The 23,846-nt window shown below is 40.8% G+C and overlaps 1 protein-coding gene across 1 annotated transcript in view; it reads left to right on the forward strand.

The window, feature by feature from the left end:
• Positions 1 to 221: 221 nt before the first annotated feature.
• LOC137342159 (SEC14-like protein 2) overlaps positions 222 to 23,846 on the forward strand; it is a 57,776-nt gene continuing 34,151 nt past the window's right edge. The window contains exons 1-4 of the mRNA XM_068005883.1: positions 222 to 303; positions 5,535 to 5,610; positions 21,089 to 21,132; positions 22,256 to 22,318. Coding sequence (XP_067861984.1) covers positions 250 to 303; positions 5,535 to 5,610; positions 21,089 to 21,132; positions 22,256 to 22,318 — 237 coding nt within the window. The 5' untranslated portion in view covers positions 222 to 249. The remainder of the gene's footprint in view (positions 304 to 5,534; positions 5,611 to 21,088; positions 21,133 to 22,255; positions 22,319 to 23,846) is intronic.

Here is a 23,846-nt window from a genome sequence, read left to right on the forward strand (position 1 = left end):
GTAGCTTTAAAGTCAATTTTGCTCAAATACAGGGCACTGTTTATGGTTTGCAACAAACCCTGTTTTCTGAAAAATGATATGTTCCGTACGAATACATTGCCCTTTTTAAGTATTTATATTTATATATATAATGTCAGCCCAGCAGAGGGAGGGATGGCGTGGAGCGGCATCGCGATACGTCAAGGGCGAGGCGGAGCGTAGCAACATTTCACCAGAAGCGAGTTGTCAGATCGACTGGAAAAAGCTGCAATGAGCGGAAGAGTCGGCGATCTGAGCCCCAAACAGGCTGAAGCTCTCGTTAAGGTAAAGGGGGCTGTGCTGCGGGTCAGAGAGGAATAATAAGGGGCAGGGCAACTTTCATATCTCGTCTTCGTGTATATCCTAATAACAGATCCTCTTACATTTTGTTAGTGAAGATCTGCTTGTTTTGTGATTACCATTCACGGTGAGTCGCCCTGTTGTTGGGAAGATCAGCTCCTTCCTGCCGTGCAGATATAAACATCACCTTTGCATTGTAGGCCTTGTAAGGATGACCAGCATCTGAGAACAGGTGCTGGACACCTTCTGAGGCTGTTGGTGCAGCAGACACAGGATTAAAAGGGTCCTCTCCTGCAAGATCCCCCAATGCCGAGTGGCGGGATAAGGGTGGCTTTGTGTCCAAAAAAACTGGAAGTGTGTAAAAGGCGAAGACGAAAGGTTATTACAGGTCATCTCATGCCACAGACTGGGGGTCCGGTGTTTGGACACACTCCGTTCTTGATAACCTTTGAGATGATGTTGCTTTCCTAGTACTGGGATATGGCAAATATCCTCGCAAGTGAGGCTAGGCTGGGAGGTGCTGGTGGAAGTATCGCGCATCATTGCTGGTCCTCAGCTTTCAAATACGGATTTACATAATTAATGATAATGTCAATGTTGTGATAGGGAAAAAAATGTTCCAGGCCACACAGTGTTGTATTATGATTTTCTTAGAGAATGTGCTTGTTCGAGGACGTGACATTACTGCACAATATGTGGATATGTGTGATTATAAACATGAGGTGTCACAATTTATATTAAGGCGACTGACTGCAGTAAATAAAAATTAACATTTTGTTTGTAGAATCATTGTAGTTGCTACAGCAGTTTTTTTGAAAAAACATAGCCTCATTACTTTAATGTTTTTTAAAATTTACATGGTTTACATTTTGTTACATAATGGTCAAGAGTACACATACATTACAATTCTGAGATTCTTTAGAAACAATTGGCTTCTTACTGAGGATGTATATTTCAAGAATATCTGTTATTTATTGAATTGTAGTACAATACAATAAATTTCCAGGTTTTAAGTATGTGGCTGCTTATTAAGACAGGTACACAAAGCAATCAACAACAACTCACACCTTTAATGTAGTAAAATCTCCCAAGGCACTTCACAGGAGGCTAATGGAATGTTGGTCTTTATCTCAAAAGGGTTAAATTATCAGGACAGGTTACATAAACTTGGCTTGTATTCCCTTGAGTATAGAAGATTGATCTGATCTAGGTGTTTAAAATATTAAAAGGATTTGATAAGGTAGATACAGAGAAACTATTTCCTCTGGTGGGGGAATCAAGAAGGAGGGGACATAATCTTAAAATTAGAGCCAGGTCATTTAAGAGTGAAATTGGGAAGCACTTTTTTCACACAGAGGGTAGTAGAAATCTGAAATTCTCTCCCCCAAAAGGCTGTGGATGCTGGAACAATTGGAGCTTTCAAGACTGAGATCAATAGATTTTTGTTAGGTAAGGGTATCGAGCGATAAGGAACTAAGGTGGGTAAATGAAGTTGAGGTACAGATCAGCCAAGATTTAATTGAATGGCAGAGCAGACTTGAGGGGTTGAATGGCCTATTCTTGGCAGGAATCTCATCATCAGCTTCTTTAAAAAAAATCAAAACATTTTGAAAAAAATTATGATTAACAGTGCCTGTTTTTTCCTTGCCTATTTCTGTTGATGTTTTATGTATTTATTTTAAACTCACGTGCGGTTCACATCACTGAGAAATCGGCTAGGGTAAGTTGCTGCAACCAGTATTGTTTGGACATGGCATGTAGCTGAAATATTTGAAGCACCCGGGATTAAAACGCTAGATGCCGAACTCCGTTTTGAGGTATGTGATGGCTGGAGGGAAGGAATAAATTCAGCAGGAAAGATTTTCCAGCATTGATAAACATGTCCATTGAGAATAGTACTGACAGGTCCTGAGGACCTCACCCTTCAGCTTAAAAAGAATACTCAAATGGCTGTGAGGTGATGTGCCTTGTTGTTAGTTTTGAGACTGCTGACTGGCATGTGCTGGCATGGCTGTTTTGTGATTGCATTTTGGACAAGGTAAACTTAATGGTAGTTTTGATGAGATCTATATCTGTTACACTCTACAAAATGATTTTTAGCAGTGCAGGGAAGCTACCATTGCTAGGATTTTTCAGACTACTTAACAATTCTGTTAAGCCCTATTACATTTGATTCTCAAGCCTGGAATGTTTATTAAGCATAACACACCTCAGTCAGGCTGCTCTCAGTAGTCTCTGCATTCAGAATCCAGTACAGAGACAGACACAGACGTGAGCCTGGCAGAAGATTCAGCTGCCTTGGCTCTACATCTTCTACATGGTAAGTTAACAATCTCAGCTGCTGCACTGTGGGAAGGCATCAAATGAAAATCAGATGCATTCTTACAGGGAAAGAGGGAAAATTGGAGGAAGAATCCTCCCCACCACTACGTGGACTGCTCGAGCAGGTAGCTTTCAAAGCTGCATTGGCAAAAGCTTGGGAGAAAGCTACCAACAGGCCGATTACATGGGGCTGGAATTTGCTGGAAACTTTTGCCATAGTAACGTCACGTCTACAGTGCTGGACATTACTATTTCCAGTAAATTATGGTGTGAGTGACCCATAGCATTACTTACACCATGCCAAAATTTCCTGGGATCCTCTGCGCCGCTCAGCCGTGAACCTCGCCGAAATACAGAATTCCACTTTCATAGGTCCGTCCCAACTATAAAATCAATGGCAGTGTCCAATTTGCTGGATTGACGCTGCTTTGATCGCTGCTACCACTTAGACTGAACTAGAACGTCTCTGGTGACCTGGCAGTCGTGAAGGAGCCATTAACTGTTCAATTTTCAATTTTCAATTTTGCGTTTAAAAATAACTGCAGACACACACACCCTTGGATTCCTAAAGTGTTTTGTAACTGACCAGTTGGAATGCAAAGAAACTTTGTATGGGTACAATTTCAATGGTTTCCAATGCAATAAAAAATTAGTGAAAGGATTGATTAATTTACACTGCTGTGTGCAGATACTCGACTTATCTATAGAGAAAGTAAAATGCAAGGAAACACAATAATGGGATTTATGTGTGAAAGATAACTTAATGAGAATAGTGTAGGTAAACGAGTCAGGGCTCCGGTATCAGCACAGCACTCTCCATTTAAAGCACAGGTCCATTGTGTGCATGGATTTAATATAATAATCACAGTTCTCTGGTTTTAGGTCCTACCCATATACTCATAGTTGTCAAACCGTAACTTACTTTAATATGTTTTCTCACACTCCGACATAAAACCGGTAAGATTAGGTTGTAGCCATTTCTTACTCTGCCTCCATTCTACAGTTGATCACGGCTGTGGAAGATTTTACAGTCAAGCATTTCACTCACAGGAGCAAGGTTCATTTAGAGTTGGGGGAATAATGTTAGGATCCTGAATAAATGTGCAAACTGTGAATTTCTTTGTGTTTCACTCAGTGATCACCCTTCTACGTTCTGGAACTTACAAGTACTAAAGGCCGATAAACATTGGCTGCACCGCTCCCAATCCGCCACTATGCTTGCTGCAGCATATTCTAACTATTTTTCCAGCAAATTGTGGAGTGAATTCGCCACTGGAGGATTGGGGAGCTCAACAGTCTAGCTTATGGCATCCGTCGCCAATATCACCACTGCAGTGAATTCCGGGCCGCAAAGTTCTGTGCAGTGGTGTGAAGAAATGATGTGTGGCAAGTGGCTACCCAAGAAAGATTTGAAAAATGCCTTAACCAAAAGGAAAAGTAATTTTCTTGTCCATGAAGAATAAAAAATGTGAACTCCGCACACTGCTAGCTCCCACACTCTCAACAATCTTGCTGTCCTGTTAAAGACAATTGTATAGGGATTGGCTTTATGAAGAAGCATTTTGTTTATACTTCATTTTATGTTATTTGTTTAGTGATATTTATGCTGATCAAGGTGAGAGATGACAGTGCTGGGAATGGAACATTTTTGCTTTTTGTGACAGCATTGAAAACTCCCAGATCAGGTATTGCATGGGTTAGATACTGTGTAGAGTTCACCCTGCACTATTCCAAAAACATAATTTAATCCAAACCTCATAAGAGCACACTCATTGCACCCGGGTGATATTTCCTTTCCATGCACAGCCTGTCCTTATAGTCTATCGGGGTAATGTGTGCCAGATTATGTACGCCAGTGTCGTGATGCCACAAACCCATTTCTATTGGAAACTGGACTAAGATAGGCTAAAGCAATTTCAGTTAAAACTATTAACAACTATCAGAGAGAGGACATTTTGATCCCCTCGAAGTATCTGGGCTGGATTAAAACCCAGGGACTAGAGGTGACAGTGGCGGTGTTCTAACCGATGAGACCAACAGTTTCCATTTCACTCACAGTTTTTTTGTATTGTGATTAGTAACTATTAGCAATTGAATTGTCTTTCAACAATTTTAACACACTTACTCAAATGACCTATAAGGAAATGTTGCATGTGATTTATGCAGTGGAACTAACTCTTCGTTGAACCAAAGGTAAACATGGACGCTTTGAGAACACATCCTGGAAATAAAATAAATATCCTGAATAGCTCTGTGTAGCAAAGGGAATTAATCTAATTCGTGATTAAATTTGCCTTCAAAGTGATAGATTTGGATGTATGGAAAATTAATCTTCACATGAATTTGCTCTCATCAGAGTTCATCTTCAGTGAACTTTACTGTATCAAACTGGTCTGCGTTTAGTCTAATTAGTTTCAGACTCCAACAGTGTTTTACTCTATACAATTATTTTACGAAGTCAGAAACATTCATTATTGATTGATGTAGTTTTCAAGCTGCTAACAAACATATTTGGTTGTCATCTATTTGGTAAATTCAGCATTTCTCACGAAATACATATGCAGTGCACACAATAGAGCACTGATTTACAGCAAATACTTGTGGTGCTTGCCAAACAGAGGTGGGTGTGTTTATCACACAGAGCTCTTTATGACATGGATATCAAGCACTGGATGATAGCCTCTGCGATCTATAGCCAAATAGTTTGAAAGAACAGATTGTAAGGAAGGGCCAAGTGCTGGCGAAGCAGTACAAGTGCTTGTTCTGCACTCTTAAGTTCTAGGTGTGCCAGACACCGCTATGTACTGCTTAGCATTGTGTCATTTAGACAGCAATGGACTTTCAACTGTGTACGTGAAATCAGAGCGATTATGTTTTTTCTGTCTGTTCCACAGTTCCGAGAGAGTATCCAAGATATCCTGCCTAGCCTCCCTGCTCAGGATGACCACTTCCTCCTGCGATGGCTCAGAGGTACTTTTATATACAATTACAGGGAAATCCCCAGTTGTGTTTATTTCTTCCCAATTCCTGTTTTTCCATGCTTTACTCATAAATTCAGCTTTCACCACAATGAAAGTTGTCAAGCAGGTGTTCCACAACATCAGATCAATAGGGCCCAAGCTAAACTGTGAGGCTGTTCTCCTCTCGCCATGATGGCAGTTGGGTAACTTAACAGAACTGAATAATACTCAGAATTAACATGGATCTGTATCCATACAGTTTGAAAGAATAGACTAAAAGGGAGGGCCAAGTGCTGGCAAAGCAGGAGAAGTGCCCGATTTGCACTCCCAAGTTCTGGGCATGCCAAATACTGCTTTGTTATGTTGATGCTAAAAAATCTAAATGAGTCATCCTCTTTCTATATCATCATTTAATTTAATTTTAAGCAAACTTACTTAAATGTTTATTCATCATTAACATTTCAGCAACTTTGAAGGTTTGACCTTAAACTTTACCGTATTTCTTTGACATTTTGACATCCGTTTTACTGTGAGGTTTTCATTAGCTTTGTGGACCGTATAGAAAATTCTTTTGAAATTGTTTAAATCCTTGTGGTTGGAGACCACTGAATCATTTGTGTGGGTCTATTCAGCTGTTTTCAATACAATGACAGCAGATCTGCTTGTTCTGCTTTTCTGTTACTATGCAAAGTGATTTTGCAAATTGCATTAACATTTGCCACAATGCAGGGTTTTCCTCAACTAGGAACACAAGAACAGGAGGAAGCCAATCAGCCCCTCAAGCCTGTTCTGCCATTCAATGAGATCATGGCTGATCTATATCCTAACTCCATCTATCTGCCTTGGCTCCACATCCCTTAATACCCTTGCCTAGCAAAAATCTATCGATCTCAGATTTAAAATTATTAATTGAGCTAGCACCTACTGCTTTTTGTGGGAGAGAGTTCGACACTTCTACCACCCTTTGGTGAAGAAATGAACGGCCTAGCTCTGATTTTAAGGTTATGTCCCATTGTCCTAGACTCCCGTATTAGTGGAAAAAGTTTCTCTCTATCTACTCTATCAATTCCTTTCAAAATCCTAAAAACCCCAATCAAATCACCCCATAACCATGTATATTGCAGGGAATCAAGCCTAGTTTATGTAATCTCTCATATAACCCTTGGAGCCCTGGTAACAATCTGGTGAATCTGCACTGCACTCCTTCCAAGGCCAATATATCCTTTCTAAGGCGTGGTGCCAGAACTGTACACAGTACTCCAGATGTGGTTTAACTAGGGCTTTGTGTAGCTGTAACAAAACTTCCCCTTTATATTCTAGCTCTCTAGTTATAAAACCTTTTTGATTATTTTTTGTACCTGACTGCTACATTTTAGTGATCTGTGTACATGGACCATTAAATCTCTTTGGACCTCCACTGTTCCTAGCTTTTCACCATTTAAAAAAATACTCGGATCTATCCTTTTTTGGTCCAAAATGGATGACCTCACACTTACCTGCGTTGAAATCCATCTGCAAAGTTTTCAATGTCTCTTTGTAATTTTATGCTCCCCGTCTACACAACTTACTATGCCACCAATCTTTGTGTCATTGACAAACTTGGATATATGGCTTTCTATTGTGTTATCTAAGTCAATAGTTGAGGCCCCAGCACAGACCCTTGTGGGACACACTAGTCACTTCCTTCCAATTCGCGTATATACCCATTATCCCTACACTTTGTTTTCTACCGCCTAATCAATCTCTTAACCAGGTCAATAATTTGCCTTCAATTCCACGTGCTTCAATTTTAGCTAACAGTCTCTTACTATCTATGTTGGCTCTCTCTAAGCAGCTCAAATTTCTCTTAAGTGCTCAGTCACCCTTTTCTTAATTATAGATTCCAATGACTGCCCTATAACAGATGTTAGACTAACAGGTCTAACAACTATTGTGGTTTTAATAATTAATTAAAGAAGTAAAAACTTCCTGCCATCTATTGAGCATCACAAAAAATAAGTGTGAGCATGTGGTTTCTGGAACACAAGCTTGTATCTTGAAGAATACTCCAACTGCCACAGCACCTTTACCAAAGAGCCTCATGAGGTTTCAAAATTTCTATGAGCTCTTTGAGAGTAGTCATGTGGCATAAATCAACTTGTTTCAACTTGTTGCACAAGATAGTAGTCCACAGTTAACTCTGGAAAGACTGTTGCACATATTAAAATTGGAACTCCTACAGGTGCATTGATAACACTATGTACAATCTTGTTTTACTCTGGAAAACATAATGCCCTTTATTAACAAGTAATAAATAGTCATATAATTGCTGTTGTTATGGGTTTTGATACCATTATATACAAATGGTTAATCTGTAGAATATTGCTTAACATAATGGCAATTCAAGGCAACACAGGATTCTATAAAAAAAATACAATAGTTAAGACTTCCCTGATAGCTCATTGGATTTTAATGGTGAATTGATAGAAATAACTTGCATTTATATAGCGCCTTTCACATACACAGGACATCCTCAAAGTGTTTCACAGCCACTGAAGTACTTCTGAAGGGTAGTCACTGTTGTAATGTAGGGAAATGCACACAGCAAGGTCCCACAAACAGCAATGATATAAATTACCAGACAATCTGTTTTAGGGATGTTGGTAGAGGGATAATTGTTGGTCAGGACACTGGGAGAACTCCAATGCTTTTCTTCGAATAGTGTCATGGGATCTTTTATGTCCACCTGATAGCGTGGATCGGGCCTTGGTTTAACGGCTCATCTGAAAGACAGCACCTCCAACAGTGTAGCACTCCCTCAGTACTGCACTGATGCCTCAGCCTAGATTTTGTGCTCAAGCCTCTGAGTGCAGCTTGAACCATTGACCTTCTGATTCAAGAGGCAAGAGTGCTACCACTGAGTTAAGGCTCACACCTGAATAGCTGAATCATACAGACCAGGAAGGTCCCAAGACTGAACTGGATCTTTACTGAGTTAGCTTATCGCATCCAAGTGGTGACAGGGACACTGGAATTGGCCTCAGCACCTGTGGGTTAGGGAGGAGAAAAATTGAGTGGAGTTTCTGCTCCTGGCTATTATCTATGTAGTACATGTGCATGTGCGTGCGTGTATACATGCGCGCGCATGTACCCTAGATAAGAACAGGATCGGCCTTGGCTTGGATGTCGAAGCAGTCATATATCCTGCCGACAGTGCTTGTCAAGATTAACACACAATCACTTGGCCAAGGTACTGGAGGGCAACTGGCACCCATGGAATTGTACCCCAGTAAGGAGTTGATGTCTTCAGGAGAAAAATTGGTGATGAAAATATAAGGGTTATTTCCCAATTTTCCTCTGAGTCAGAAGGCTGTGTGTTTAAGCCTCACTCCAGAGACTTGAGCGCATAATCTCGGTTGGCACTTCAGTGCAGTACAGAGGGAGTGCTGCACTGTCTGAGGTGTTGTCTTTTGGGTGAGACATTAAGCCGAGGCTCCATCTGCTCTCTCAAGTGGACATAAAAAATCCCACGGCACTATTTGAAGAAGAGCAGGGGAGTTCTCCCAGTGTCCTGGCCAACATTTATCTCTCACCTAAAACAGATGATCTGGTCGTTTATTTAATTGCTGTTTGTGGGACCTTGCATTGCACAAATTGGCAGCTGTGTTTCCTACATTACAACAGTGACTAAACTTCAAAAGAATTTAATTGGTTGTAAAGCGCTTTGGGACATCCTGAGGTCATGAAAGGCGCTAGATCAACACAAGTCATTCTTTCTTTACCTCATTGAGTTCAACAACAACAACAAAAACAACTTGCATTTATATAGCGCTCCTTACTTGTAGGAAGATGTCTCAGAGCACTTTACATTAAAAAGGAAAAGAACGTGATGGACTATGAGCAAGGGAGAGGAATGGAGAGGCTAGGTTATGGAACCAAGGCATGGTTGAAGAGATCGGCTTTGAGGAATTTTGTGAAAGCAGGGAGGTTGATGGCACGATGGAATAGACTGTAGAGTATCCCAGAGGAAAGGAACGTGGTGGTGAGTGCATGAATTTGGCCTTTATTTCATTGGCCATTCTCAGGATACTTGATAAAACATTTGAGTTTGTGATTTGAGCACTTCTATCAATGCTGCCTGTAGCTCAGCATTTGTGTGCCATACTCTGTCTGCGGCCTGATAGCTGCTGAGGGAGACCTGACTCATACTTGTTATCATTGCTGATTTCATTCAATTTGAGATTAAGCTGATAAACATTAATTAAAAGAATAAAACTTAAGACAGAGACAAAGAGCATAGCCAATTGAAACATATCTCTCAGTCGTCTTAAAATCCTAAAGTCAGAAAACAACTGTGAAATGGCAGAGGATTAAGTCAAGGAAAATGTTGAACAAAAAGAAATGCTCCATAATGATTTAGAAGTGATCTGAGGTCCTCCAATACAAGTTCAAAGTTTGATGTGCAAAAATATATATAAACGGTAAACTTTATGTAATTTGATTTCTGAATGTAACCTAAAGAATTGGAAAATGTTGGAAAACTCAATTAAATCAAAAACAACATTTTATATATATATATATATATATATATACACACACACATATAGCCCAATTTTAACTCTGCACACCCGCAGGAACGGGGCGGGCGAGTGGTTAAAATGGCGGTCGGGCGCTTCCCACTGTGTTCCCGACGCATTTGCGTTCGCCACCATCTTAACTGCTGGGTTCTGGGCATTGCTAGTGCCGCCCCCCCACAGGCTGGCGGGGGCCTCATAAATATTTAAAAGTCGGGGGTCTGATGACGTCATTCAATCCTTGATGCGATTTTGACTGCTGATCGCCTCAGTGATGCTCAGTGTCGGGCCCACCAGTGAAATCTGGCAGCAGGCAGGATCGTGCCCGGCACAGGGGCTTAGGTAAGTTTCCTTAGTGCCAGGTACCATTCCCTCGGGTCCTCGTCGGCAGCTTTCTGTCGAGCTAAATCCCCTTCCTGCCCGGGAGTTAAAATAGGCGGGGCCTAATGCCGATGCCATCATGCACGCTTCCCGTCTTGTGTGTAGCACGCACTTCCTATAAGTATCACACTTACTTTCCGTCATTTGCTTCTCCCAAAGAGATTGTGTGACTGAGGGGTGGGGGGGGGGAGTCAATGGTGTACATGGCTGCATCATGGCTGAATGGGGTAGGTTTGATGGATGAGATGTCTTTTCATATGTTCATAGGTACATCACACTTTGTTTTTGCAAAACAATCCTAAAATGTTTTATGCTTCTGACTTATACTTCTAACCTTCAGCCTGAAACTGACAAAGACATTTTGTTCCTTGATCTCTGACCAAACAACAATTAAATTCTGAAATGCTCAGCCACTGTTTAAAGAAAGAACATGTACTTTTATATTTAGCAACAATAGGAATTTGTGACCTTATAGGAACATAATAACACCACGGCTGAACAATACATAAGACCATAAGAGATAGGAGCAGGAGTAGGCCATTTGGCCCTTCGAGTCTGCTCTGCCATTTAATGGGATCATGGCTGATCTGATTTTTACCTCAACTCCACTTTCCCGCCTTTCCCCCATATCTTTTGACTCCCTTGCTGATCAAAAATTTGTCTAATTCAGCCTTGAATGTATTCAATGACTCAGTCTCCACAGCTTTTTGGGGTAAAGAATTCCAAAGATTCACGACCCTCTGGGAGAAGAAATTCCTCCTAATTTCTGTCTTAAACGGGCGACCCCTTATTCTGAGACTATGCCTCCTAGTTTTAGATTCCCCCATGAGAGGTAACATCCTCTCAGCATCTACCCTATCGAGTCCCCTCAGAATCTTATGTTTCAATAAGATCTCCTTTCATTCTCCTAAACTCCAATGAGTATGTGCATTACGTGGTATAATACTCTTGTCCTTATAATAAGCGTACAGTCGGACTTATTGCGACCAACACCGTGAGGTATCTGATAGCAATACAGTTATGTCGAGCTGGTGCAAACATCGCATTCCAGATGTCAGACTTTGTTATGGATTCAAAATGAGTAACTCTATTTGAGTAACTTGACCATATTCAAAAATAACTGGAAATAATTGATCAAATCATTTGGCGTGTGTTTGTTTCAAAGTAGCTTGGCTCCTCCCTCAACCTCTGCAGACTCCCAATGAAACTTGAAATTTTTACTCGGTTAAAGTTGGAGCAAAATTTTGTTGGAAGCATGTTTTTCAACTTCTTAGGCCAGAATTTGCTGTCAAAATACCAATGAAGCTAATGGCGCAGCAACTTCAGGCGAGGGGCAGATGCGCAGTTAAACTCAAATATCCGAAAGTCGCTGTCTGAGTTGCGCCGTTCGCTTCACAAAAATGGCATCTCGCTGTCTGCATCATTATTGAAATACATTGAACAGCGTGAAGTTGCTGTATTTGCGCAGTAGATACAAACTAAACTCGCCACAGAAAGTTAAGTATTGTGCATTTCAGTCTAAGTACCCTTTTAACGACGTGATAAGTGTTAATTACCACCAAACAACCTCTCTGGCACTGAAAATTAACTACTGGAAGTGTGCAGACTCATTCCTTCAGGTTTTAATTGTTGTTGGAGATTTAAAAAATGTAAAATTTAAAATTAAATCATTTTTTTACTTTTCATTTCTTGTCTCTTTTTTTCTCTCCCTTAATCCAATCTTTCTTTCCCTTTCTTTATTTCTCTCTCTGTACCTGATTTGACATTGAATTCGCCCACTCTAATTTACACTTCCTTCTCAGTCCTTGCGCTGTTAATTTCATAATCCTTCAATCTGATTGGTTAAGGAGATGCACAGTTGCTTGTCCTGTTCACTCAGGTCCCAGATGCCCTGTTTCCCTCGCTGCGACGTTATCAGCTCGCACTTTCAGCAATTTGCCTCGCAAAAAATTTTAAAACCTAAACGTGCAAGGGCATGTCTAACTAATGGCAGATGTCATTAGATGCCCTGCCTCAGCAAATTATGGCCCGATATCTATTGTGTGACAGGAATTAAAGGAACAGTCATTGAGCTAAAACTAGATTTTAAAAAAACTTAATTTTTGCACAATTACTTTAGTCTGCAAACCTCTGGTCTCTTGGCTTGTGTAGTATGAGACTACATTAAATCCAGTAAGCATATTACTGCAAGTAGGGTAATTGTAAACCCATGAGTGTGCAGTTCTGCAGTGGTATACTGTAGCAAAAGGGTACAGCTTCTGGATTGTATGGGGACAAAGTCTACTGTTAGATTGTTAAAATAGACTTGTACTTCATGCAAGTTATTACTGATGTTGTATTACAAAACCAAATTGCAAGATGTTTCTTCTTTCAGCTTCCTCTGCGCACTGCTGAAGTTAAGCCAAGCTAGACAAGGTTCTAGGGAAATCATATGGGGGGAAACCAAGCTAGACAAGGTTCTAGGGAAATCATATGGGGGGAAGCCAAGCTGAACAAGGTTCTAGGGAAATCATATGGGGGGAAGCCAAGCTGGACAAGGATCTAGGGAAACCATATGGGGGGAAGCTAAGCTGGACAAGGATCTAGGGAAACCATATGGGGGGAAGCCAAGCTGGATAAGGTTCTAGGGAAACCATGTGGTACGCAATGCCTGCACGTGAAGTTTTTTATGTGAGTGTGTGTCATATTTGGTCATACCAACCAATAGGATACCAGAGGTGCAACCTTATATAAAGAATTGGGAGGACATCAGGAATAAATCCAGGATTTAGAGCAGGGAGGGAGAAGAAGGGGGACTTCACAATGTAAAAAAATTGAGAGGACATGTCCTTTTGATAATGCCTATGTCTAGTACCAGCCCCACCGCGCCCTCCCCCCACTCTTATGCTACATAAAACGTTCCAGCACACAAATGAATGGCAGCTCGTTTACTCCACCAAGGAACATCATTCAATGCTCCAAAGCGGACCTCATAGTTCATGGTTAATGATTTACCTTTGAAGTTTCATTTATTCTTGTTTGTTTTACTTTTAATTTTTTGACACTTCTTTATTGTAATTGTACTTGTTTGAAGTTAAAATCTTTCGAATTCAAATAAAACGCACTCATCCAAATTGAGCCCTCAATCTGGTTCCACATAGGCTAATGTATATTTTTCTGAACTACTTAATCTTATTTTTTGGTAATGGAAGACTGTGCTTTTAGCATGCTCGGTTAGTGATATCCAGGTTATCAATTAGTCCTATTTAAGTTGGCACTCTGATTGAATAGTTCTTTGGGCACACCTCAGATTCCTGCCAAAAATAATTTCCCATTTTCAGTTGGCTCAAGAGATTGTAATTCCTTCATTCTGCCAAACTCCTCATAAATCAGAGATAGAATGCCATTTCAAATGTGTGGATACCCATAGAGCAAAGGGTTCTGAATTTCCGTGTGGGTTGTTCTGATCTCCTGCTGTAATTTCAGCGGGATAACAACTGAATACCTGGAGAACGGCATAAACAGTCGTTTACATAGTTTCTCCTGGGGCTCCCCCTATCTCTTGCCAAAGTTACAGTGGGAAATCAGGACAACCCCCTCAGAAATTCAGAGCAAAGATGGATAACGGAGATCCATTGTTACCTCCTCTCTGACAGGAATCTCCAGGGTCTACTAAAAGGTACCCGTTCCTTAGCTAGTTCTTGGCCACTCTTGGAACAGGTAACTATTGATAGTGCATGTAAAGGTGCCACATGGAGTAACCCCCATACTTTTATCAAACACTATTACTTGGACTAAGCAGCCATGGATGATAATGTCTTTAGTAAATCTATCCTTACTGCTGGAGTGTGTTCCTCCTTCTAATCTTGGGTACTAATGGGTTTGCCTTCAGAGGTGTGTGGAGATACTGAATAAAATAGAAAGATTAGTTACCCCTTGGTGTCTTCCTCATTCTTCAACAGGAGTCTCCCCACACCATGCTTTCATCTTGACATCCACTCCCTCACAGTGGACTCACATCCACTGCCTTACATTGGACTCACATAATTTTTTGTTTTGTCAGTCTCTTTTGTATTGTTACTAAAAACAAATTGTTACTCCTGCATTTTGCTGGAGTCTTTGTGAGGGGGGAAGGGGTGGGATGGGGAGGTACCACGTGGGTCAGTGCTACCTGATCTCATTTGATGTCACCCAGTTTTGTTAGCATGCCAACATAATGGGCATTGACCACAGCTTAGTTTCCCACAACAGTATGCAGCTTAGCTCAATTCCAGCAGTGTGTGGAGGATTCTTCCAGTTTCAGAATAAACCCCTTAAGAGGAAGTGGTGTTTCTGTCTCCTTTTATAAGATGGATTCCTTGATGGCAACACTGTCCACGAAAGAAGACAGTGTCTAGCAGATAGATTTTCTCTGCTGCTTGCCTGCCAGAGCTACATTATTCCAATGCTGAGAAGATTAAGGCTTTGTAAAAGAATGTTGTTTTCTGCAACAAGCAGGCTTGAGTTTTCTAAATACTGTGATTCCAATTCTCCCATCTTCCTTTCTGCTATCTTCACCACCTGAGTCAGTGGAAGTAATTACCGAGCTAAGGACCTGTGTGTTTTAAATTGAAGTTCAACCCTTACAGGGAAACTTGGGTGGGCAAAATAATGCTTTAATGGCTATTATTGGTTCTTGGAGCTCTGAAGTTACTGCACCATTTATGAGCCCACTGTCTAATTCGGTCATTATCTGCTTGCAGTGTTTCAGTTACTGCTTTCTCCCCCCACGATATGTTAACGCCTCTGTTGAGCATGGTGTCAACAGAGGGGGGGAGAAAACACTTTTGGGTGACATCTACCAAGTTGTGGAGATGCCGGTGATGGACTGGGGTTGACAAATGCAAGGAATTTTACAACACCAGGTTATAGTCCAACAATTTTTATTTTAAAATCTTTAAAATTTAAAATCTTTAAAATGAATTTAAAATACTTAAAATTTTTAAAATAAAATTGTTGGACTATAACCTGGTGTTGTAAGATTCCTTGCATTTACCTACCAAGTTGTTCATGAAGGCGGAGAACAGATTGGGGACAAACTGACCGGGACTTTTCATAATGGTGAAGGTCAGATTTCATAATAGTGAAAGTATGTGTAAAAGGGATTACATTTCCTTTTGCTTGTTGTTTATTTGACAGGGGCTAGAATGGTGTCTAACAGGTTTTCAGGTATTATGCTGAGGCTGATGTATGCTAGTTCGTTTGTGAATATATTTATGGTATTCTTTGAAATTGAAATCAAGTTTCTTTTATAAGGGCCACCCAGCCTCAGAATTGGTTTGCATTACAGCAGCCCATAAATCCATAACTGTTCAATTAACGCTGCCTTGCTGTCTCATTCATAACTGTGACAACCCAATCAATGTGGCCTAGGATGAAGGAAAGTCAAACTACACAAAAAAATTACTCCTTTCTCATCTTCATCGCCTGGGCAGTAATCTGATGAAGCAGATCATCCACCTGTTATAGAATCTGCTGGTTTACATTCCATTGATTTCTATGACAGGTGGGCAATCCGCTCCACCAGATTACTGCCCAGGCAGTGAAGATGAAAATCTACTCCATGTAGTAGATTTTCCAAATATTGACTAAACATAGTCTGAAAATTTGACCTCTATGTTTTATAGTAAGGAAAAGTTTATGAGTTCACTTTTAATCTAAGCTTAAGAACAGTCAAGGCCAGTAAAAAGCTGTTTGGCCAGTTGAAGCTTGTCACATCAGCTCCCTAACTCCTCGCCCTAGCTTCCAGCTGCATTTTGAACACTCCCAATGTCTTTAGTCCAGAAATTATTGTCTGGACATTTACTTATTAAAACTTTGCAACACACTTGTCAGACAACAATTGGATTACTTATTTATTCAAGGGGAGATACATTGTTGGAATCATCTGCCAGGCAAGGTAGTGGAGATCAAAGCCTAGGCTGATCCCGTTTACACTTGGGATCATTCCTGTTGGTCTTCTCTGCACCTTCTCCAATGCACATACATCCTTTCTGTGGTATGTTAACCAGAACTGACTACAGTATTCCGAGAGTTATTTAACAAGTACATTTATAACTTTAGTATATTAATATTGCATACAATAACACAATAGTGGCCCTAATGAAATAGCAGACAAACGAATGTTATATTATTGTTTTTGTACATTAATATCACATTCAATAATTTTTAGGCTGAAATATTTTCAAAAATATGTTGAGAAATGTAATTGATTACCTTTTTATAATTGGTTCATATTTTGTTTAACTACGTGAATAATAGTTCAAGCTATTTGTGGTCTACATTAATGACTTGGATATGAATGTAAAAGGTATGATCAGTAAGTTCGCTGATGATACAAAAATTGGTAGGGTGGTAAATAGCGAGGAGGATAGCCTCAGTCTGCAGGACGATATAGATGGGTTGGTCAGATGGGCGGAACAGTGGCAAATGGAATTTTAACCCGGAAAAGTGCGAGGTGATGCACTTTGGAGGGACTAACAAGGCAAGGGAATACACAATGAATGGGAGGACCCTAGGCAAGACAGAGGGTCAGAGGGATCTTGGTGTGCAAGTTCACAGATCCCTGAAGGCGGCGGAACAAGTAGATAAGGTGGTAAAGAAGGCATATGGGATACTTGCCTTTATTAGCCGAGGCATAGAATATAAGAACAAGGAGGTTATGATGGAGCTGTATAAAACACTGGTTAGGCCACAGCTGGAGTACTGTGTGCAGTTCTGGTCGCCACACTACAGGAAGGATGTGATCGCTTTGGAGAGGGTGCAGAGGAGATTCACCAGGATGTTACCAGGGCTGGAGCGCTTCAGCTATGAAGAGAGACTGGGAAGATTGGGTTTGTTTTCCTTGGAGCAGAGGAGGCTGAGGGGGGACATGATTGAGGTGTACAAAATTATGAGGGGCACAGATAGGATGGATACTAAGGAGCTTTTTCCCTTCGTTGAGGGTTCTATAACAAGGGGACATAGATTCAAGGTAAAAGGCGGGAGGTTTAGAGGGGATTTGAGAAAGAACTTTTTCACCCAGAGGGTGGTTGGAGTCTGGAACTCACTGCCTGAAAGGGTTGTGGAGGCAGGAACCCTCACAACATTCAAGAAGCATTTGGATGAGCACTTGAAATGCCATAGCATACAAGGCTATGGACCAAATGCTGGAATATGGGATTAGAGTAGACAGGGCTTGATGGCCGGCGCGGACACGATGGGCCGAAGGGCCTCTATCCGTGCTGTATAACTCTATAATAATTGTGAATAATAATTGTTCAAGCTTTCCTCAATTCAGTTGACATTTTCCATACCTGTTTAATTGTGATTTGTTGCTTTTGTATGAATCTGAACTTTAAGCCAATAGGGGGCAAGTGCGACACAGAAATTTGCCTGTGTACACAGGTGTGATGACTGAAGTGTGACACCCAAGGTGTGATAAATGCAAGATTTTCATGTGTACACACTACTGGATGTCCTTTGGCACTGGAGACATCAATAGGTGCACTGATTTAAAATGTCATCTTCTGTTCCAAACTGCTTAAGACATTCTGATCATATTATTATTTAAAGACACAAGTATAACTCTGTAATCTCTTTACCATCTCACATTAACACAGCATATTATCATACTAAAAGAGTATGTACAGAGTATTAAGAAAACTGCAAGATTCAGTTCAATCCTGGAGTAGCAATGCGGAGCACTTCAGTCTCACTCAGATCTAATAACTGTATAAACAGTCACATTGCAAATTCCACCACTCAGTAACTACACTGAAGAGAATGATTAAATCAACAAGGGAAGAGTCAGCTCCAGCTCCATATCAGATAGTGAAGAACTAAACATTGTAACATTACTATGCTATTCAGTGAAAAAGGAGATAAAAGCGGTGGCCAAGCTCACCTATGCATCAGTCACCTGTTTGATACACGTGTGGGCTTAACGTTGGTTGATACTGCAGATCATTCCTATGCTAGTTTGGAAAGAGGCTGAGCCAAAAAAGTTGAGGAAGGAAGTAACTGACAGTGTCATCCCTATGGGGCAGAATGCTGCAGGTGTCCTTGAAGCAGATGGTAAATATCTGCAACTAGCTCCATGCTGACTGGAGCATCTTAAGGCAGTTCCCCATGGTCATTGCCAGCTAGGTTATCCCTTTCTGCCGGAGTCTGTAGATATGGTTAGTGGCATAACAGCAGGTGTGTCAGTCTAGATGTGGTGCCATCTTCTTGATTCATCTTGTACCACTTCAGCCATGAAATATTATACTTGTAGTCGTTCAAAACCAACTCCTACCTATCATTCTAACTTGACTTGCCACCTACCATGGGATTATATACTTAGACACCTTGTCAGGGATGGACATCCTGTCGCAAACTTGCATTTTGTTTTTACAAATTTGGAACTTCAAAATGTGAATTTGCAATGTGGTGAGGGCACTTTAAAAGTGAAAAGAAACTGAATTGGAATTGTTGATACTGGGTTGGGACTGCCTCAGCTCTTTGTGATTAGCTGCAGGTCACATCTGTCATAGCAAGCCTGTCCCATCCATTTCTTCCCATGTCATTTTAAACTTGTGCCTGGAGCCTGTTCTTGCCATTGCCAGTGGCATCGACCCATTCTGCAATGATGCCAGATCCGACCCACACTGTCTTGGTGCCATAATGGACCCGACCTGCTAACTCCCGATACCACAATGGATCTGACCCACTCTCTCCTGCTGTTATGTTGGACCCCGGCCCACTCCCAGGGCCCTGGCTCAAGCTCCAATAGATCTCCATCAGGAAAAACTATTTGTACTTAAAGCCCTAGGCACTTAGGGAGTGATTTTAACCGAACACGCCAGGCGAAAACTGACAGGATTGGATCGGGGGCCCATATTGTTCCCCCCCTCCCCCCCACCGATTTCACTTTCCATTGACTTCCATAACCCAAGCTGAGAGTTTACTGCATTGTCCGAGATGCCATCATTTAGATGAGATTAACTTGAAATTGAATTTGCCTGTTTAGGTGGATGTTAAAGATCCCATGGTACTATTCAAAGAAGAGCAAGATGTTTTGGTGTCCTTGCCAATATGCCTCCCTCAACCAGCAGCATCAAAAATGGATTAACTGGTCAGTCCTCTGCTGTTTATGGGACCTTACTGGTGCAGAATGGCTGTTGTGTCTGTCTACGTAACAGTAGTCACTGCACTTTAAAAGTAATTCATTGCATGAAGTAATTCCTGTAAATTCATTAAAAGTAACCCATTCCATTCTAACACCTGACTGTGAAGTGCCTTGGGACATTTTTTTTATTAAAGGTGCTATACAAATTCAAGTTGTTGTTGAACTGGTTTAAAGTGATGAGGGGTTTTATAGATGCAAGTATTATATCATAATAATTATTAGAGGAAAGTTCCCATTCCACATTTCAATATAGTGAGTAAACAGTGGCCTATGAATAGCTGTTCCACCTTCTATTATGTAACATGAGAAATGCTTGGGGCATCATAGAATTTTTCTCCATCAATCCTATCTCATTTTATCTTTTAAGTTGTCCAACCCATGGATTATTATAAGATGTTATATCTATAAAAAAAATTGTAATTGTATTATTTTGTTGTCTCGTGCTTTTACTGGATACTATACTTTGATAAAGATTTCGACCTTTGTATCTGTTATGGAATTGATTCTGTGGATGCAGAAAGTTGTTTGCTCACGGTGTGAGGGGAAAGATCACAACTGAACCCAGTTCACAATGATTTTCATGATGTGGGTTGGGCAACACGTTCAGGGAGGTTTCAAACTTGAACAGCTTGGGGGAAATAACTCTTTTAATTTGAAACATGTTATAGCAACTAAGAAATTTCAGCCAAACTCATGAATATGCAATCCTGATAGAGGGGAAGAAATTCAGATGCGAGACACTCTGGGTCATTCTTGTACATCTTCCAGAACATAAATTGAAAATGGGGACAGAAACAGAAGCATATTGGTCAATTGAAGGGAACTTTCTCAGTTTACAGGAAATGACAATCTCACTTGAACATATTTTGCTGCCACTCCCACTGATAGATCATATTTATTTTACAGATTTTAGAACTATGAATAAGATAAAAGTTCACAGTTTGTATCTTAAGTATTCTATGATACAACTCATGTTTTCTCTACTGTCAAGACATGAAGGGGGAAATGGAGTTCAGATTAGGGAAAATGGTGCTATAATTCCAAAGGTGAGGGAAGGGAACGAGGAGTACACATGAGCGAAAGTAGGGAATAAATGATTATAACCCCTGGGGTGGGGGGTGCTGAATCATGCATCGTTGTGAGTGAAAGCAGCGACTAGGTGGTTGTGACTGAGGGTTTGGTGAGTCGAAACATGAAGTCTACCCCACTGCCTTCCATCTGGTCATTAATCTACTTTATTTTATGTGCTGCTCCAAAAGTTTCATGAGTTAAAGTTGATTTTCTGTTCAATGTTTAAACTGAAGTTTCAGCTAATGTGTATCCTTGATTGAGAAATATGTTCTAAGATGCGAATAAAAAAAGTGACTGAAAACTTTCCTCATTTGCAGCCAGGGGATTCAACCTTCAGAAAGCGGAGTTTATGATTCGCAAGGTAGGAAAAACTGCTATTAAAAAATTGCACTAATCTGATAAGTACCTGTTTTATCTTCAATATAAACTAAGAGCCAAGCACTGAAAGTGCTTCCCTCCCTCTTTTTGTTAAATCTTTCCCCCACTTCATTCCCTAGATGAGACGGAGGGGAGGAGCAGGTGTTATTCCCAAACGTCTGCCTATGTTTCTTGTGATGTGAGAGTGCCCTGGTTGCTTTAATTTTCCCTTCCTCTCTATGCTTGAAACTTCTATCAATAATATGGCCAAAGTCATTAACTTACTGTTTGAGGAAGTTCAGCTGCAAACTCTTACCCTATCAGTACATGGCACCAAGACTGGCTAGATTCATATTTTATGTAATTAAATTATATCATAGTTATGTCCTTCCCATTGGGATTCTCCTGTCTAACACCTTCTCAGGGCTGTTCCAAGGTATTATTACTCTACTCAAATGCTCAGTTGATTATTTAAATGATTCATTGAATGTTATGATATATTTGGTGGTCACGCAGACACTGTCTTGGTTCAGGGTGTCAGTGATAGCTGATCTTCTGCTCAACAGCCCCAGTCTATTCAGATTGTACTTTGCTGGCAATTGCCCCCATCAGTTGCTCAGCTAATAAACTAAAGATAAAATATTCAGTGGTTTGTTATTAAATCATGTCGTCAAAATGTTTGTAAAATGCTCCCCTAGGTGGAGAGTCGAGAACTAGGGGACATAGTCTCAGGATAAGGGGTCGGACATTTAGGACTGAGATGAAGAGGAATTTCTTCACTCAGAAGGTCATGAATATTTGGAATTTTCTACCTCAGAGGGCTGTGGATGCTCAGTCATTAAGTATACTCAAGACTGAGATCGATAGATTTTGGACTCCAAGGGAATCAAGGGATATGGGGATCGGGCAGGAAAGTGGAGTTGAGGTCGAAGACCAGCTATGATCTGATTGAATGACGGAGCAGGCTCGAGGGGCCTTATGGTGTACTCATGCTCCTATTTCTTATGTTCTCATAAAGCTGCTTGACCTCAATTATTTAATTTTATGTCAATAAATGGTTATGTTTAATTAGTTGGTATGATGCTGCATTGAGTGGGTAGATAAGTTTTCTTCCCATTTATTTTTAGCATGTAGAGCTGAGGAGACAGATGAAAGTTGACACGCTCACAAGTGACTGGGAACCCCCTGAGGTAAGACTATAGTTCTGTGCAGCTTGGGAAATAGAACTTTGTGATCTGACTCAAATCTGATTAAACAGATGTGTGAACCCTGAACTTTGAACTGAACATTATAGGGAAACCAGCCAGAAATCATGGCTCATGCAGGAGCAAATGATATAGGGAAGGGCAGGTTAGAGGTCTTAAAAAGGCAGGGGTGGGGGGGGGGGGTGGGGGCGTTGAGTTAGATTCCAGATTAAAGTGCAGGACTTTAAATGTCGGAATCTCAAGATTAGGCAGAAACTGATTAGATAAGAGTCACATTTTGTGATTTCAGATTATGCTGAAATATGGGTACTTGTTGTAATATATGTTAAAAATGCTACTACTGAGCTAAATTTTGCTCTCAAATTCACAGGACAGTGGGGATAATGGGCGTAGATTAGGTTTTAGATCAACTGTCTGGACTAGCATCCTGGAGACAACACTCCAATGATCATTCACACTTATTGCTCCTGGAACAACTCTATTCATTTGTATTAATGCGGATGAATGCAGTCCCAGTTTCTTCATTCCAAATGCTTTTTTGTTGACTGTCCATCTAAGCAATCAGCTATACTATATATGGCTGCTTACACTAGATATAAACATGGACATGTCACTCAAGATCACAAGATAGGTTTGTATCTTGATGAGGGTATTTCAGGTCACTTGACCCCCCCCCCCCCTTCTTCCAGAATACTGTCCCTGCAGTTGCATCATTGTTGGAGAAGAATGGAGCCCCTTCCTTCTTAATGGGCCATTTCCTCTGGAAGGGAACAGGCTGTTTTAGGCACAAGGGGGTTCGACTTAGAAGGAAGTAGGTGCTATGGAAGGAGAAGAAAAGAAAACAACAGCTAGAAAAGAGGGGGCGAATATACTAATGAGGTGGCCTTGCAGGAGGAGAGGACTTAGCTGCAAATTAGAAGAGGATATAAACCAAACCCCATAGCAGATGAACCCCCAGCAGATGAAACCTTATAAGCCGATGAAGCCCTGGGCAGATGAAACCTTAGCAGGAGATGAAACTTAACTGCCGATGATCTGTAGCTGCCTGCTTGGCAGATAATAAATTGATTGTGGGTGAGCATATATATTTTTTGGTTATATTGCTGTTCTGTATGTAAACTCTTCTGTTACATGGCTGCCTTTTTTCTGAACTAAGCTACCTGAAGTGAGACTTATGTATGTGGAGAAATCTGATGCTAAATAAACAATTAATTATTTAAACTAATCTATTTATTGGTGTGGCCAACCGTACTTGAATCTAAGGCACGAATCCTAACTCTCTCACGAGTGAATTGCAATCTGGTTCACAATAGATAGCGGTCAGTAGGGAGGTACTTGAGATAGAAGTTCTCGGATCCTGACCCTATCTGTCATAACAGAACTCGTGATGTGGAGATGCCGGTGATGGACTGGGGTTGACAATTGTAAACAATTTTACAACACCAAGTTATAGTCCAACAAATTTATTTTAAATTCCACAAGCTTTCGGAGGCTTCCTCCTTCCTCAGGTGAA

This window comes from Heptranchias perlo, chromosome 25 (genome assembly GCF_035084215.1).
Source record: "Heptranchias perlo isolate sHepPer1 chromosome 25, sHepPer1.hap1, whole genome shotgun sequence".
Lineage (NCBI taxonomy): Eukaryota > Metazoa > Chordata > Chondrichthyes > Hexanchiformes > Hexanchidae > Heptranchias > Heptranchias perlo.